This window comes from Salvelinus sp. IW2-2015, linkage group LG7, assembly GCF_002910315.2.
Source record: "Salvelinus sp. IW2-2015 linkage group LG7, ASM291031v2, whole genome shotgun sequence".
Taxonomy (NCBI): Eukaryota; Metazoa; Chordata; class Actinopteri; order Salmoniformes; family Salmonidae; genus Salvelinus; species Salvelinus sp. IW2-2015.
In genome coordinates, this window is record NC_036847.1 from 10,325,051 (window position 1) to 10,343,803 (window position 18,753).

Consider the following 18,753-nt stretch of genomic DNA (forward strand, 5'->3'; position numbering starts at 1 on the left):
TTCTAAAACTAAAGTTGCGCCCATGGAATAAGCTACACACTTTCAGTCTATGTTTTAGCTGCAGGGACCGCGTGGTACAATGAATATGACTGTGGGCTTTGGAGGCGGGGTGTGCTGCGATAATTTGTCTTTGGAGTTGAACATTGTTCAATAAACGCCCTCCTGAGTGCACGCTGTCCAACAGCGACACGGCGAAGACGTAAAAGGAACGCTCACTTTATTCGACTTTCCCTTCTCATTCGAAGACAGCTTTCTAAGACTGCTATGACGTCTCGCAGGTAAGACGGGCTTTATCGAAAACCATGTAACGAACCGGGAATAGTCCTTTCACCCATTATAAACAGCGTTTCATGACTTATTACAGGACATGTGTGGGACCTTCCGCTTACGAGCAAAAGTACTATGCATTTTCTCTGACCCTTTAAAACGCTCAAAGCCCACAATGGTTGCTTCAATTAGGGATATTTTTCGCTTTGTCGGCATCTTGTAGCCTATTTGTGTGACAAAAGTTATTTAATGTGAGTTCAGATTTGCAATAAAACTGTCATTGGCAATTAGGTGCAATACGCTATTACTTTCGTCTGATCATTTTACGCTTGTAAGCTATGGGACATCGCAAAACTAATGTGCCGTTGAATAATAGATTGATATAAAAGCGACTATTCATTGGGTGGATGGGTCTTCTTTAAACGAGGGTCTTATTTGCTATATCCCCAGTGCTCGCTCTCTCTCTTCTCTCTCTCTCTCTCTGCTGTGTAGGAAATGGGCAGAAGTTGGCCTTTGATATCAAGGTGCATGGTTTGGCTTTTGCAGAGTGCTCTGTATTTGTAGTTGGAATGCAACAAAGTTGTTCAATTATTAACTGAAATGTGTCCCCTCATATCTTATTAATGTCAGTAAATAAGACATTTTTAAATGGACCCAGTGGGCACGCACTGGTTGATCAACGTTGGAATAGATGTTGAGGTGATTTCTGTGTCCAGTGGGTATTGTCAGTCGCCTCATAAGAAAATGCAAAAAAGAATCTGAATGTAGCCACCACAGATCTGATTCTCAGACTTGCTTTCAATGAGAATGACAGATCTATAACTCACATTTCTATGTGAATTTGGTCAGGTTGCCAGAGATCTGTATAATGATGAGATGCTCATGTCTCATGCCTTAATAATGGGAGTCGTTATCCCAAAGGCAGGAAGGCAGGCGACAAGCTTAGGTCCAAAATAAACTCATAGAAACGCATTGGGCAATTTTTGGGGGACAGATTCTGGCAAGAGTGAAACCTATCGCTTCTCTGCCTCTCAGGGGTTGTCCCAAAAAGCTGCCTACTGGGCCTTTAACTGTAGCACAACCACTTAAGTGCCACAACTGCACGATGTATTTGAGTTTAGCAAAGGCTGTTCGCCGCAATATCAATCAAGACATTTTTGTTACATTTTCTGTACAAGGTCAAACCATCATACCATATGTATATTATGCTTTTTGAGGGAAGTGTGTAACTTTACTCATACATCTACTTCTGTGTGGTTATGTTATGCCGAACCGAGAGCCCTATCTCTACCCAACATCTGTCCACCCTAAGCAGATCCTTAATTATTAAGCAGGTGAGGATTTTTTGTATGTGAAGCAATGAGAGTGTCAAATTTAGTCAAGATAAACATGAATTGCCTTTTTGATATTTGAGGCTTATTCGAATAGAAGTGAAATTCGAGACTGTATATGCATATTCATGAGGCTAGCATATCATCTCACTCTGCATTGAATACATGCGATTGACGTCAACACCCCTCATCAAATATTCCCAAAATGATTCAATTAACGGGGTGTATCCACCAATCCAAAGAGAGGAATAGGCAGGAGCTTGAAAGCCCACCGTTCTGCTCTGTGGACAGCGAATCCCATTGTTAGGGCGGAGACATTATATGCGTATCTCAGGTAATGCCTTTGTTGACATCTAGTCTAAAAGTGGGCAGTTGCATATACCTGCAAGCCGAATTTTCCCACAGTACACAAAATAACATTCATAAACATCAAATATTTGACAAAATACGAAACAAACCATGAGGTTTGTGTTTGTAACCAGTTGTACCGTAATATAATAACTGTAAAAAAGTAGAGGTATAGGGCTATTTTGGATTGATACAGATGAAGGTGTCCGGAAGTTGGTTTGAGATTTGCCCACAAATGTTGTCTTGGGAAGTATTTTCCAATGTTCTGCAGAGTCTGTGGACGAAGAGATGTTTAWTATGAAGAGTATGGACTCAAAATGCACCATGTCAGCAATCCTAAGGGTTGACAGTGTACATAGACACCCCTATAAGAGTACGCTCTGAGTGAGAGAGATGCATCACAGCAAAGTTTCAAAAAGCGGGATTGCCACAGTATGGTAGAAGTAAAGCTGTGCAAACAAATGAATGGATGATAGATAACAACAATGTCATTTAGCAATGCAGTCCTTGTGAGAACATACAAAGGCTTATGTTTCTGTCCTTTGAGAACAAAGTGGTGCAATTTATGGCACAGTGGCACAGTTAGGCAAAAATAACAGCTTTGCATCATTAATACTGCATGGATGTGGCGTTAGCTTCTGTGCATTTATTCTGGCAGTTGATATAGGCAGAGGGGCTTCCTCATCTAAGTAATGGTAGGGGAAACACTAGTAGTATTGAATTGGAGTTAGTTGGTTATAGGTTGTCACGATACAGTATCATATTATTTTGATACTGGTATTTCCCATGGCAAAAAAAGGGAAAACATTAGGCAGACGAACCTTTATAGTCCTTTATAGCTTGGAAAATAAGCAACATTAACATTAGGACAGTTTTTCTCAAGAAATGAAGTCTGCTTCATGTTTCGTTTTCCTTTCCATTATATTTCTGGAAATCATAATGCTGGTATCGTGATAACGTAGTTGGTTAGTGGGTGTTTTTCCATCCTTTGTCATCAGTTCTGTTTAGTGTGCGGCTCAGTACTTCCTGCTCCTGTGAGCCACAGGATAACAGTTTCTGACACATTCATCTGAACAATAGCCTGGGTGCCATCTTGGAAAGACCGAACTTACCATTTAGCAGTCAAAAYGTTTGAGTCTCAGTTTTCACTTCAGATCAACCAATAGTTATCGTGTTCCTCCTCTATTACCTTTGGTTATGAAATGCAAAGTAGTTCATAACCATTAGTGACATTGAGTTCAATGAACGGTATCATTTTCAGTAAAGCACATCCCAAACGTTCTGAAACTGGTGCTGTATATTTGATTTAATCTTTATTTTATCAGGGAGTCATACTGAGACCAATGTCTCTTTTTTACAGATGAGCCCTGATCTATAGAAAATACACATATGAAAATATACACTGAGTGTACAGAATATTAGGAACACCTTCCTAATATTACGTTGCACCCGCTTTTGCCCTAAACAGCCTCAATTCGTCGGGGCATGGACTCTATAAAGGTGTCAAAAGTGTTCCACAGGGATGCTGGCCCATGTTGACTCCAGTGCTTCCCACAGTTGTGTCAAGTTGGCTGGATGTCCTTTGGGTGGTGGACCATTCTTGATGCACACAGGAAACTGTTGGGCGTGAAAAACCCAGCAGCGTTGCAGTGCCTGGTACCTACCATATCCTGTTCAAATGCACTTAAGTATTTTGTCTTGCCCATTCACCTTCTGAATGGCACACATGCAAAGTACTTGTCTTAATTGTCTCAAGGCTTAAAAATCCTTCTTTAACATGTATCTCGCCTTCATCTACAATGATTGAAGTGGATTTAACAGGTGACATCAATAAGGGATCATAGCGTTCACCTGTATTCACCTGGTCAGTATATCTCATGGAAGGAGCAGGTGTTCATAATGTTTTGCACACAGTATAAATACAAAATGCAAGCAGAAAGAAAAACCAACACATTCTTCAGTAATGAGGCGCTCAATCAGCTTTCTGAATTGGATGGTGTTTTATTGCAGTTTTAGTTTTTTGGTTATTCATTGTCAATCTTTAAAAACTGAAGCCAGACTGCAACATTTTAGTAGTCTAGCTTGGAACTGTGGCATGTGTATACACTTTCCCTCTGCTGCGTGCTGTAAACGGGAGACACGAAAGCAGCGCAATTGAAGTTGAATTCACCGATACGAGCGCATCAGGCTGTAATTTCAGAAAGTAGATGACTCAACTATTGACTCTTTTATACTTGCTTGTGTGTCCTATTAAGCCCGCGGGCCTTGTGTTTGATATGTGTGCTAGCCTATTAGCCACGTTATGACTGGCTTTTGATTTGGTTTATTGGGATCCCCATTAGCTGATGCCAGTGGCGACAGCTAGTATTACTGGGGTCTGACATATAACGATAAATTAATTACAGACAAATGATTTTACCATTTACATACATTTAAAAACATTAACATGTAGCGTGTGTGTGTGTAACAGTATAACTTTAATCCGTCCCCTCGCCCCGAACCAGGCGCGAACCAGGGACCTTCTGCACACATCAACAACAGTCACCCACGAAGCATCGTTACCCATCGCTCCACAAAAGCCGCGGCCCTTGCAGAGCAAGGGGAAACACTACTTCAAGGTCTCAGAGCAAGTGACGTCACCAATTGAAAGGGTATTAGCGCGCACCACCGCTAACTAGCTAGCCATTTCACATCCGTTACATGTGCATCTATCAGTTATACATACATGTCAGTACACACACATGTACATGTACTAATAGTTGATTGTATTGACATTTCCAGCCTTAGTTAAAATTGACCGTTTTTTTTTTGTTCAAAATGATTGAAACTCAAACAGTATATCCTGAATGGGTGGAGCCAGCAAACAATGTACCAGGCCAGCAGTGATTTACAACCTGATAGCAATACTGTTTTAACTACCAAGAAATGTATTGGTGAATTATATGAATCATGCATTGAACTGCATCCATCTATTATACCAACAGTGCCTTACTGTACGTCATGGAACTTTGAGTCAAATAGAACCTATTTTTAAAACCTATAAAGTTGGTTTTGAAGCATTAACTGGGAATTAGATTTTTTGTTCACTGATATTACGATTGTCTGTTTCATATCTGCAAAGTAGTTAAAAAGCTGTCAGTTCCACTTTTAAGGAAGGCATCTAGCACATCACAGGAAGTAAATAGTTGAAATAAAAACAAAGATTCACTAGAAGGTGACGGGTTAACCGTCCAGTCAGCTAGAGGCTGGCAGAGGGAAGAGCAGACGATTGACTGACCAGGGTCAATTAAACCAAATTTTTTCTCAAATAAAAAGCCTGCCGAGATGATAAAATGCAGATTGGCATAAGTGATGCGTTTATTCTTCTCAGTTATGATGCCAGAGTCAGTCAGAAAATTCTTAGCCAGGGTAGAAGAGGAGTTTCAGATGCTTCAGTGCGTTTACTGTTTTTTTAAGGATCACCAGAGATGGAGCTTAAAAAGAGCTTGGTTTTGCTTTCTTAATCGAGATCGTATGGCTGCACGATTTGGACAAAATATCTAATTGCGATAATATGGCCAGATATTGCAATTGCGATTATGAATTGAGATTTTCAAGCACTTGGGGAAAACCTGGTTATTCCATCAGACAAGTGACAGGTTAGATAACGTCGCTGCTAAAATGAGATCATATGAATGAATAGATACTGTGCTAACTGAATACAAAACCAATTGAAACAACATATGCTAATAGATAGGATTATTACACCTGCATATTAACGAAACAAACATACATTTTTAACTCGATCATCAAAATATCGTGTGCTATAAGAGCAGCACTTAGGTTATTAATGTTATTAATTAATTAAGTTAATTATTTAGTCTGGCACCATAGGCTGCAGATGGAATTATTATAATAAAAATGTAAGTCAAAGTGCCTTAACATGTAACACGTAGCCTACCAATTGCAAAGGTGCAGCCTGTGTTCAAAACATTGGAGTCTGGTCCAGTCTGGCCCACATTTGCAGCGTTATCGTTATTCACACTTGCTGCTCCGCATTCAGGCCCCAGGCTGCTAGAGCGCCTCTCAACCTCAGACTGTTGTGTTCTCCCATGTCATCTCCAGTGAAGTAGCCTATGGTGTTTGCAAGCACCAACAATTCAGTTGAAACTTCTCATCCATAAAGTGTACTTTCAAACTAATGTAKGGCTTGGTTGTTCTACTAGACCAAAGGTAATAATCAACGTGTGAGTTTCAACTTCTCGCTTAATTTAGTTATACAGTGTTGGGATGACATTCTGGGAGAAATGTCTTTAGAAAGTATTCTCACCGCTGGACTTTTTCCACATTTTGTTGTGTTACAGCCTGAATTTTAGATTGATTAAATTTGAGGTTGTGTGTCACTGACCTACACACAATACTCAATGTCAAAGTGGAATTATGCTTTATGTTTTTTGTGTGTTTTTCTTTTTACTAATTAATAAAAAATGAAAAGCTGAAATGTCTTGAGTCAATAAGTATTCAACTCCTCTGTTATGGCAAGCCTAAATAAGTTCAGGAGTAGAAATGTGCTTAACAAGTCACATAATAAATTGCATGGACTCACTCTGTGTGCAATAATATTGTTTAACATGATTTTGTAACCCACAAATAAAATGATCTGTAAGCCCCTCAGTTGAGCAGTGAATTTCAAACAGAGAGTTAACCTCAAAGACCAGGGAGGTTTTCCAATGCCTCGCAAAGAAGGGCACTTACTGGTAGATGGGTAAAAAAAAAGCAGACATTGAATATCCCTTTGTGCATGGTGAAGTTATTAATTACACTTTGGATGTTACACCCAGTCACAACAAAGATACAGTCGTCCTTCCTAACTCAGTTGCCGGAGAGGAAGGAAACCGCTCAGGGATTTCAACATGAGGCCAATGGTGACTTTAAAACAGTTACATAGTTCAATGGCTGTGATAGGAGAAAACTGAGGATGGATCAACAACATTGTAGTTACTCCACAATACAAACCTAATTGACGACAATACTAACCTAACTGACGGAGTGAAAGAAGGAAGCCTGTACAGAATATAAATATTCCAAAACATGCACCCTGCAGTAAAACTGCAAAAAATATGGCAAAGAAATTAACTTTATGTCCTGAAAACAAAGCATTATGTTTTGGTCAAATCCAACACAGCACATCACTGAGTACCACTCTTCATATTTTTAAGCATCGTGTATGCTTGTCATCGGCAAGGACTATGGAGTTTTTGGGATAAAAGGAAACAGAATAGAGCTAAGCACAGGTAAAATCCTAGCGGAAAACATGGTTCAGTCTGCTTTCCAACAGATACTGGGAGACAAATTCACAAATCCTTTCAGCAGGACAATAACCTAAAACTCAAGGCCAAATATACACTGGAGTTGCTTACCAAGACGACATTGTACAGTGAGGGAAAAAAGTATTTGATCCCCTGCTGATTTTGTACGTTTGCCCACTGACAAAGAAATGATCAGTCTATAATTTTAATGGTAGGTTTATTTGAACAGTGAGAGACAGAATAACAACAAAAAAATCCAGAAAAACGCATGTCAAAAACGTTATAAATTGATTTGCATTTTAATGAGGGAAATAAGTATTTGACCCCCTCTCAATCAGAAAGATTTCTGGCTCCCAGGTGTCTTTCATACAGGTAACGAGCTGAGATTAGGAGCACACTCTTAAAGGGAGTGCTCCTAATCTCAGTTTCTTACCTGTATAAAAGACAAACCTGTCCACAGAAGCAATCAATCAATCAGATTCCAAACTCTCCACCATGGCCAAGACCAAAGAGCTCTCCAAGGATGTCAGGGACAAGATTGTAGATCTACACAAGGCTGGAATGGGCTACAAGACCATTGCCAAGCAGCTTGGTGAGAAGGTGACAACAGTTGGTGCGATTATTCGCAAATGGAAGAAACACAAAAGAACTGTCAAACTCCCTTGGCCTAGGGCTCCATGCAAGATCTCACCTCGTGGAGTTGCAATGATCATGAGAATGGTGAGGAATCAGCCCAGAACTACACAGGAGGATCTGTCAATGATCTCAAGGCAGCTGGGACCATAGTCACCAAGAAAACAATTGGTAACACACTACGCCGTGAAGACTGAAATCCTGCAGCGCCCGCAAGGTCCCCCTGCTCAAGAAAGCACATATACATGCCCGTCTGAAGTTTGCCAATGAACATCTGAATGATTCAGAGGACAACTGGGTGAACGTTTTGTGGTCAGATGAGACCAAAATGGAGTTCTTTGGCATCAACTCAACTTGCCGTGTTTGGAGGAGGAGGAATGCTGCCTAGACCCCAAGAAACCATCCCCACCGTCAAACATGGAGGTGGAAACATTATGCTTTGGGGGTGTTTTTTCTGCTAAAGGGACAGGACAACTTCACCGCATCAAAGGGACGATGGACGGGCCATGTACCGTCAAATCTTGGGTGAAAACCTCCTTCCCTCAGCCAGGGTATTGAAAATGGGTCGTGGATGGGTATTCCAGCATGACAATGACCCAAAACACACGGCCAAGGCAACAAAGGAGTGGCTCAAGAAAAACACATTAAGGTCCTGGAGTGGCCTAGCCAGTCTCCAGACCTTAATCCCATAAGAAATCTGTGGAGGGAGCTGAAGGTTCGAGTTGCCAAACGTCAGTCTCGAAACCTTAATGACTTGAAGGAAGGATCTGCAAAGAGGAGTGGGACAAAATCTCTCCTGAGATGTGTGCAAACCTGGTGGCCAACTACAAGAAACATCTGACCTCTGTGATTGCCAACAAGGGTTTTTCCACCAAGTACTAAGTCATGTTTTGCAGAGGGGTCAAATACTTATTTCCCTCATTAAAATGCAAATCAATTTATAAAAATTTTGACATGCGTTTTTCTGGATTTTTTTGTTGATATTCTGTCTCTCACTGTTCAAATAAACCTACCATTAAAATTACAGACTGATAATTTCTTTGTCAGTGGGCAAACGTACAAAATCAGCAGGGGATCAAATACTTTTTTCCCTCACTGTATGTTCCTGAGTGGCCGAGTTACAGGTTTGACTTAAATCGGCTCGAAAATCAATGGCAAGACTTGAAAATGGCTGCACAGCAATGATCTACAACCAACTTGACAGAGCTTGAAGAATTTAAAGAATAATGTGCAAATATTGTACAATACAGGTGCAAAGCTCTTAGAGACTTACCCAGAAAGACTTAAAGCTGTAATCGCTGCCAAATGTGCTTCTAACTTTGACTCAGGAGGTTGAATGACTTTCCATGACATAGCAGTGTTTCTCAAACTCAGTCCTGGAGACCCACAGCTGTGTAGTGCTAGGCCCAAAAACTAAACGTGCACCCATTGGGGTCCCCAGGACCGAGTTTGGGAAACACTGAATAGACTGACCAGGTGAATCCAGTTGAAAGCTATGATCCCTTATTGATGTCACCTGTTAAATCCTCTTCAATCAGTGTAGATGAAGGGGGGAGACAGGTTAAAGAAGGATTTTTAAGCCTTGAGACAATTGAGACATGGCTTTTGTGTGTGCGCCATTCAGAGGGTGAATGGGCAAGACAGGGTATGGTAGTAGGTGCCAGGCGCACCAGTTTGTGTCAAGAATCAAATCAAGTTTTATTAGTCACATGCGCCGAATACAACAGGTGTAGACCTTACAGTGAAATGCTTACTGACGAGCCCCTAACCGACAGTGCAGTTTAAAAAAATACTGCAACGCTGCTGGATTTCAAATCAAATTTGACAGTTTCCCGTGTGTATCAAGAATGGTCCACCACCCAAAGGACATCCAGCCAACTTGACACAACTGTGGGAAGCATTGGAGTCAACACGGGCTAGCATCCTTGTGGAACGCTTTCGACACCGTGTAGAGTCCATGCCCCAATGAATTGAGGCTGTTCTGAGGGCATTTTAATCCCACCTTGTAACGCAACAAAATGTGGAAAAGGTCAAGGGGTGCGAATACTTTCTGAAAGCACTGTATGTGTGAGATGGAATCTTTAATCTCCTGTCCAGCTTGTTTGTGATCTTCTTRAAGCCATCTTTGCTGACAGCCAAGGACATGATTCCACATCTGTACAGCCTCTGGGATTTCAATGTTTTTTCGTAGAGTGTTACACTTGAAAACGCATTGGCAATCAATGTCTGTTTAACGCAGGTGGCTGGCTATGGCTGAGGGTGTTTGCTGCTGTCTTTTTTCACCATGCAATTGTCATAAAGTAAGGGCTGGTTCTTCTTCAAATGGTTCAATATATGTGTCAGGTTGCCTCTTGTTGTTGCCACAACTCTGAGGCACTTTTTGCATAACCCTTGCATTTGGTTGACATCAGTTTGCCTGTAGCCGAAATACTGCCATACCACCGAATATGCGCCCTTCTTTTGCACCAAATTGACGTTCTCGTTAGCACTAGCAGTACTCATGTTTCCGACACTCTGTGAAGCCCTTTCTCTTGTCGCCAGGAATTCACGATAAGAGCTGCTATAATTACCAATGCAATCAAATCCTTTAATCTTCCCTCCTGCTGTGTTTGATTTAGGTTATCACATTTTGATATCATTTCCAGCACCTGTTTGATGCGTGAACACAGCACTCTCAAATGTATGTGCCAGTTTGTCATTTCGTTGGTTGGTTTGGTTGGAAATGTGTTTCTTCTGTTATTTGTAGCTGTATGATTCAAAGTCTATGCAGTTTTTCTATGCAGCTTTCGACTTTCTACATGAGTGGGTGTGGTTAAAAAAAAGGCAACAGGTCAGAGAAAAAAGGAAGTCACTGTTACTGGCTAATGACTACCTAATACCATTTAAAGGGGCAGCTCACAAATGCCCGAAACAAAGTTTGAAATATGAAAAACTATCCCTTTAAATGTGTACATTTCTAACTTCATAATATTGCTCCAATTGGAACTAGAATAACATACATTTTAACAACCAGGGGCTAAAGTTGCATTTTTAAGTGGGAGCAGTCTAGGCGTTCTATGGTTATTTTTAACTGTCAGTTTTTCATACCTGCTTTCTTCTAAATTATGACTGATCAACCTGTTTGCTTCAACAAATGTGCAATGGTGGTTATCAAGGCATGGGCCGTGACAATGTACACTCTCAGACAATGTATAACGGTCCGGTTATATTAAAACACCAATGCTACACTCCTTGTCTGGCCATAGTTGAACCTGTAACTCCATGTCACCAGAGTAGCATGATTTGCGCTCTCTTAAAACTGTGTGCGCGTAGCCTGTGCTAGCTTGCTCATGCAAGTTAAATGGATTGTCCTTTAATTAAGTGCAAAAGCCCTCTTTTCCCCTGATTTTCAATATCAGTGCACACAATCAGGCAGATTAGTTAGCCATCCGCTGAAAACAGATGGGGGTTAGTCCATAATATCCCTCAAATACTTATATGGCTATCATGCGCAACATGAAAGCGCTACGTTAACTGCTAGCTTCTAGACGCTAGCTGTCTACATAGTGATGTGAGGCATCTATCCGCTGAGGGTGGGTTTGCACTGCATGTACTGTAAATACCCCAAGATCATCAGCTGTTCTAAAAATACCAGCAGCATGACCAAAATCCACACCCCAGGGCTTGTCTGTGACCGATATAGCCCTAACGGGGCTTTCATGCAGCATTCGGGGCACTAAGTATATCACCTTTTTGTCACCAGGCCTAGCCAGTACTTTAAATAGCCACGGCTGTATTGAACTTGAGACATTATGTAAGAGGATAGAGAGCCTGGCGTGCTGGATGCACGTGGGGCCTCTGTTTTCCCTGTCTGTCTAAGCATGCTAGCGCTCTGCTCTGTGCTATGTTTGCCCGCTGAGCCATGGCTCTGACTGTGTTGCTCTCCCGTCCTCTCTTTCCCTTCTTCTACCCTTCTCTCTCGCTCTACCTCATGCTCTCTCGCTCTGTATGTCGTATTTTATGCAAGTCTCTCAATGACAGTTGTATTTCTCTCTCCTCTCTCTTTCTCTTTCTCTCTCTCTTTCTCTTTCTCTTTCTCTCTCCCTCCCAGTGCTCAATGCATAATACAAGGCAGTGAAGCGCCTGGTAGTTGTCAAGGAAAACCTATTCTTGGAAAGCCCTGAGTCACTCCTGCAGTCATGTTCTGTGGAGATAACTATGATACTTGTAGCATGAGGACACCACAGAAAGGGCATACTTCATGTCTTTTTATATTTCTAATTGTATTTTTAACTTGTGTAATTGATAGTACAGTAAGTCAAGTTGTCTAAATGGGTAAACAAAACGAGAAACAAGATTTTCCACTTAGGTGGCGCACATCTGTACAATTTGATCTATTTCCCGAAGCGATTTCTCAGTGAGAGATGGGGCAAGCATGGATACTACCAGTTAATCATTCAACTCTGCATACAGAAAAAGTGAAAGGACAAACACATTTGCCCCAGACTTACACAACAACCAACCAAATCATAGTTTGACAAAAAAAATCCCATTCTGGTTTTCAGCGAAAAGGTACTCCGAAGGGCTGTCCACTCATACCACATCACATTGGTTTTTTGTATGAATACCATTGTAACATTTTAGCTAAAACATTCAGGTATAATGCTTTATAACTTGTTATAAACATGTATTAGCCTTTATAATTTCGTAGAACAATGCTTATAATGTCTCTTTATGCACCAATGCCAATGAAAGGCAATAGAGGAGCCTGCAGGCTCTTGAGGGTGAACTTGTTAACCATTAGCGTCTTCATGGCAGACTGAATAGGACCCCTGGGACTGGATCAAGCTTAAGCACGGGGTTTAAAATGGGAAACTCTTAATAAACTGGCCTGGCCTCAAGGTGTCATGTCTGGGCACAGGCTGCTAGTGATGTGAGCTTTCTGGGGAAAGTCTACTGGTTTCTTGACTTCAGTGTGAGCTATAATTATAATGTATATTCTTTATTTATTGGTTGAAGTAGATGGCATGGCTGAGCATTGAATGCTGCTCAAATGTAAAATGTTTGGTTTTGTCCTTGTCAGCGTCATGTCTACTTTTATTCATCCACTATGTCATGCAGTAGCAATTCTCCATAGTGATTATTCCTCTCAAATGTAAGTATTCATATACAGTGCCTTCGGAAAGTATTCAGACCCCTAGACTTTTCCCACATTTTGTTACGTTACAGCCTTAACCTAAAATGGATTAAAAAAATTCTAATCAGCAGTCTACGCACAATGCCCCATGATGACATAGCAAAAGCAGGTTTTTAGAATTTTTGCAAATATATTAAAATAAAAAACAGAAATACCTTATTTACATAAGTATTCAGGCCCTTTGCTATGAGACTCGAAATTGAGCTCAGGTGCAATCTGTTTCCGTTGATCATCCTTGAGACTTTTCTATAACATGATTGGAGTTCACCTGTGGTAAATTCAATTGATTGGACATGATTTGGAAAGGCACACACCTGTCTATATAAGGTCCTACAGTTGACAGTGCATGTCAGAGAAAAACCAAGCCATGAGGTTGAAGGAATTGTTCGTAGAGCTCCGAGACAGGATTGTGTCGAGGCACAGATCTGGGGAAGGGTACCAAAAAATGTCTGCAGCATTGAAGGTCCCCAAGAACACAGTGGCCTCCATCATTCTTAAATGGAAGAAGTTTGGAACCACCAAGACTCTTCCTAGAGATGGCCGCCCGGGCCAAATTGAGCAATCGGGAGAAGGGCCTTCGTCAGGGAGGTGACCAAGAACCGATGGTCACTCTGACAGAGCTCTGGAGTTCCTCTGTGGAGATGGGAGAACCTTCCAGAAGGACAACCATCTCTGTAGCACTCCGCCAATCAGGCCCTTATGGTAGAGTGGCCAGAAGGAAGCCACTCCTCAGTAAAAGGCACATGACAGCCTGCTTGGAGTTTGCCAAAAGGCCCCTAAAGACTCTCAGGCCATGAGAAACAAGATTCTCTGGTCTGATGAAACCAAGATTGAACTCCTTGGGCTGAATGCCAAGTGTCACGTCTGGAGGAAACCTGGAACCATCCATACCGTGAAGCATGGTGGTGGCAGCATCATGCTGTGGGGATGTTTTTCAGCGGCAGGGACTGGGAGACTAGTCAGGATTGAGGCAAAGATGAACGGAACATAGTACAGTGAGGTCCTTGATGAAAACCTGCTCCAGAGTGCTCAGGACCTTAGAATGGGGCAAAGGTTCACCTTCCAACAGGACAACGACCCTAAGCACACAGCCAAGACAACGCAGGAGTGGCTTCGGGACAAGTCTCAATGTCCTTGAGTTGCCCAGCCAGAGCCCGGACTTGAAGCCGATCGAATATCTCTGAAGAGACCTGAAAACAGTTGTGCAGCAACGCTCCCATCCAACATGGTAGAGCTTGAGAGGATCTGCAGAGAAGAATGTGATAAACTCCCCAAATACAGGTGTGTAATCCCTACCAAAGGTGCGTCAACAAAGTACTGAGTAAAGGGTCTGAATACTGAATATTTTAAATTGACATGTTTATAAATTAGCCAACATTTCTTAACCTGTTTTTGCTTTGACATTATGGGGTATTGTGTGTAGATTTATGAGGACATTTAAAAAATATTTTTTTAGAATAAGGCTGTAACCTAGCAAAATGTGGAATAAGTCAAGGGGTCTGAATACTTTCCGAAAGCACTGTATCTTGCCATTCTCAAAAGAGTGCAATCATTGGCATGTTTAATTTCAGTGCTTTCATCTTCTATCCGATTTGATACATTTCTAGATCATTTCAAGATATTCTCCATTTGTTTCACTGTTCCATTTTTTCCTGAATGTTTAATTTGTGGTGAAAATGCATTTAATATTGTGTTGCAATGTAATTTAAGCATTTCATCAGGCATCAGCATCATTTGGAAATGCCAGAACTAACTCATGTAGGCCAGCTACTGTATCCACCAGTACTGTATGTCCACCATTATCTCCCACATAACAGCAACATAGACTCCAATATGCCAGTAGAGAGCATAGAGACTTTACATAGTTTTCTATGTTATACATCCTTACTAGGCAAGGAGGTCAGTAATGTTCTACTGCGCATGTAGACTAGACCTTTCAATATGCCTTGCTTTGGGAACTGGCAACCACAAGGAAGGAAGGCTGAATTAGGAGTCGGGGTCTTCAGTTGGAGTGGAGACGGTGCCGTGTCATGTAGGTCCCCAGAGGGACGGCCTGATAGCCGCTCAGATGGTCCTATCAGGGCCCTTTGCACTCATCCAAATCCCAGATTAAACGCCCCCGCCTCTCTTGCTTCAACCCGCAGAGGCAGCACTCCTACAAGTCCCTGCCCTCCCCCCTCGTTCCTCCCTCCCTTCCCCTCCTTGTGTAACCGTGCCGGGCTGGATTACTAAGATCTGAGGCAACTGAACCGGGGGGCTCTGACAAGCTCCGACCAGAATGGTTAGGTAGGGGGAGAAAACTCTCATTCACTTCCTGACATTCATTAACAGCCTCTTTTTTTCCCACCCACATGCATTGGGTCTTACCAGTAGATTGCTGCTGTTATGTTGCTAGTGCAACGCACTTGCTCAAGTTGGTCTCATGCTTCAATGGTTGACAGTTCATAACCTTGTGTGCATTTTGGAGGGTCTGGCTGGAGTGGACTGAGTGGGTGTGCTTATTTGTGGACGTGTGGTTCGTGTTAGCAGGCTCACTTCCCTCAGAAAGCTCTAACTGTTAAGTGTTTGGGGATAGACCTGGGCAGTGTGGTCCCTCTCAGAGTAGGTCAGGCCAGGGAGAGAGAGAGAGAGGGGAGGATTAGTGCAGTAATTGGTGAGAAGTGCTCTTTGTTCTATTGAGGGGTCAGGGGTCAAACAAGGGGTGACCTCCTGCCTGATCCTCATTAGCAGGCAGGCGAGTGTATGTGTGCGTGTGTGTTTAAGTGCATTGGGGTGGGGGTTGCAGACTAGATGGACTAAAGCCCAAAACAGAAAAGGATACTGACCGCTCTCTCTTGCCCGTTGACCTGCAATGGACACAAAGCGTCGGGCCACTTTGTCGGGCATTTGTTTCAATATCAAAACAAACAAAACAAAGCTCTCTGAACATTGTTGCATGTGTTTTGGAATGGGTGGCCAGTGATAAACTGGTCCTGAATAACTCTAAAACTAAAAGCATTGTATTTGGTACAAATCATTCCCTATGTTCTAGGGAAATTAAAGGTGTGGCTGTTGAACTAGTTGAGGAGACTAAATTACTTGACGTTACCTTAGATTGCAAATTGTCATGGTCAAAACATATAGATTCAATGGTTGTAAATATGGGGAGAGGTCTGTCTGTAATAAAGAGATGCTCTGCTTTTTTGACAGCACACTCCAAAAAGCATGTTCTGCAAGCTTAAGTTTTGTCTTAACTTGATTATTGTCCAGTCGTGTGGTCGAGTGCTGGAAGGAAAGACCAAGTTGAGCTGCGGCCCAGAACAGAGCGGCATGTCTTGCTCTTCATTGCATTCAAAGGGCTGATATAAACTCTATGTCTCTCTTGGCTCAGAGTTGAGGAGAGACTGACTGCATCACTTCTTTTTATAAGAAACAATGTGTTGAAAATCCCAAATTGTTTGCAGTCAAATTACGCACAGCTCTGACACACACACTTACCCCACCAGACATGCCACCAGGGGTCTCTTCACAGTCCCCAAATCCAGAACAAATTCAAGAAAGCATACAGTATTATATAGAGCCATTTTTGCATGGAATTCCGTTCCATCTCAAATTGCTCAAATAAACAACAAACCTGGTTTCAAACAGATAGCAACACTTCACGGCACAATGCCTCTCCCCTATTTGACCTAGATAGTTTGTGTGTATGTATTTATATGTAGGCTACGTGTGTCTTTAAAACATTTTTATATGTAGTTCTGTACTTCAGCTGTTCTTGTCTATTAATGTTCTGTATTATGTCATGTTTCATGTTTTGTGTGTAACCCAGGAAGAGTAGCTGCAGCTTTTGCAACACCTAATGGGGGATCCTAATGATATACAAAAAAATACAAAAAATGTGATTCACTCCAAAAAAACTGTTGTATAAATTGTGCAGAACAAATACCAGTAATGTTGGTTGTTAGTTGTTATTACAGAGCAATGGTGATTTTCGCAGGGTCAACAAGTGTGTATCTTTTCTGCTTGAACGGGTTCAGAGACTACATGGTCTGAGTGGGCTGCCATTGTCTCATCAGTTGAAATGAGTGACAGCAATGCTGGGCTGACTTAGAAAGCTGCTTGTCTGGGATTACTATAGTAACACATGGCATTTTCTTCTGATTGGTAGACATTTTCTCCCCATGACCCAGTAAAAAATTACAGATTAATAACAGAATGAAGTCTAGTCTGGACCCCAGTCAACACCATACAACCCAAGTGGTCTACTCTATGGGTGTATTCAAGATGGCAGCACCCCAGAATACCATGTACTGTATGTCCCAGTGGTGGTCGTGCCGTTTTAAGATGAGAGATAACACATTTATTCATGAGCATGGCCTTATTTCTATTACAGCATATTGGGTGACTGTCATTCATATTCCATTCACCCACTTCAATGTAACATCGATAGGTTTAGGCTACTACATGATTATCACATTTTCCCTATACCCATCATGAGGTTGCTACAACCCAGCCTATGAATGAAAGTTTACAACGTAGGTGCACACAGGTCGAGAGAGAAATTTGAGGTGACGGCCTTGCACACTCTTGCCTGCATCTAGCAGATCTAGGGTGAAATCATTAGGCCAACAGTTGCAAACGAGAGTTTCCATTGGACAAATTCAGGTATGTTTATCCCCGTTTCGTTCCGTTTGCTTCCGTTTAAGAAGTGTTTTTCAACGGAATCGGCTGAATGAATACACCCCTGATCACGAGTAAACACAGTTCACTTTCACAGCAGCCACATTGCATTCCTTCTCGCATCAACTTATTTATATAACCCTTTTAGGCCTCACTCCTCCCTATCTGAGATATCTACTGCAGCCCTCATCCTCCACATACAACACCCATTCTGCCAGTCACATTCTGTTAAAGGTCCAGAAAGCACACACATCCCTGGGTCGCTCGTCTTTTCAGTTCGCTGCAGCTAACGACTGGAACGAGCTGCAACGAACACTCAAACTCTCTTCATTCAAAGACTCAATCATGGACAGTCTTACTGACAGTTGTGGCTGCTTTGCGTGATGTATTGTTGTCTCTACCTTCTTGCCCTTTGTGCTGTTATCTGTGCCCAATAGTGTTTGTTTCATGTTTTGTGCTGCTACCATGTTGTTACTACCATCATGTTGTGTTGCTACCATGCTGTGTTGTCATGTTGCTGCCTTGCTATGTTGTTGTCTTAGGTCTCTCTTTTATGTAGTGTTGTGTTGTCTCTCTTTTCGTGATGTGTGTTTTTGTCCTATTTTTATTTTCTTATTTTTAATCTCAGGCCCCATCCCCGCAGGAGGCCTTTTGCCTTTTGGTAGGCCGTCATTGTAAATAAGAATTTGTTCTTAACTGACTTGCCTAGTTAAATAAATAAAATGTATGCACTCTCCTCCTCTCGCCTTTTCCCTTCACTTGTGGACTTCAATGCACAACACATCAGCTGTATGTGACCAGGCAAAAAAAACTAAAAACTTTCCAAGCCAAACCATATTATAACCGCTACACACGGCCTACATTGTTGTCACAATATTAGCTAAAGTAACGTCATAATCAGCATAGCTAATAGAACTAACGCATTAGTAAACTTGCTACTATCATGCAGTAATGTTACAGTGTACCGTCAGTAAGCAGTTTAGCAGTTACACCGGTGTGCACCCGGTGGCAATACATTTGTAAAACCAAAAGCTTACCTTGACTTTGAAAA

General features: G+C 41.8%; 1 protein-coding gene across 6 annotated transcripts in view; it reads left to right on the forward strand.

Annotated features, from left to right (window-relative positions):
• The first annotated feature begins 103 nt into the window (after positions 1-103).
• LOC111966362 (tyrosine-protein phosphatase non-receptor type 11) overlaps positions 104-18,753 on the forward strand; it is a 65,958-nt gene continuing 47,308 nt past the window's right edge. For 3 of the 6 annotated variants that reach the window (XM_023990932.2, XM_023990934.2, XM_023990938.2), the window contains exon 1: positions 104-278. In XM_023990932.2, the coding sequence (XP_023846700.1) occupies positions 265-278 (14 nt within the window). In that variant the 5' untranslated portion in view covers positions 104-264. Of the gene's footprint in view, positions 279-15,229; positions 15,330-18,753 lie in introns of those variants that run through there. The other 3 variants (XM_023990936.2, XM_023990937.2, XM_023990935.2) reach the window with 3 other exon arrangements.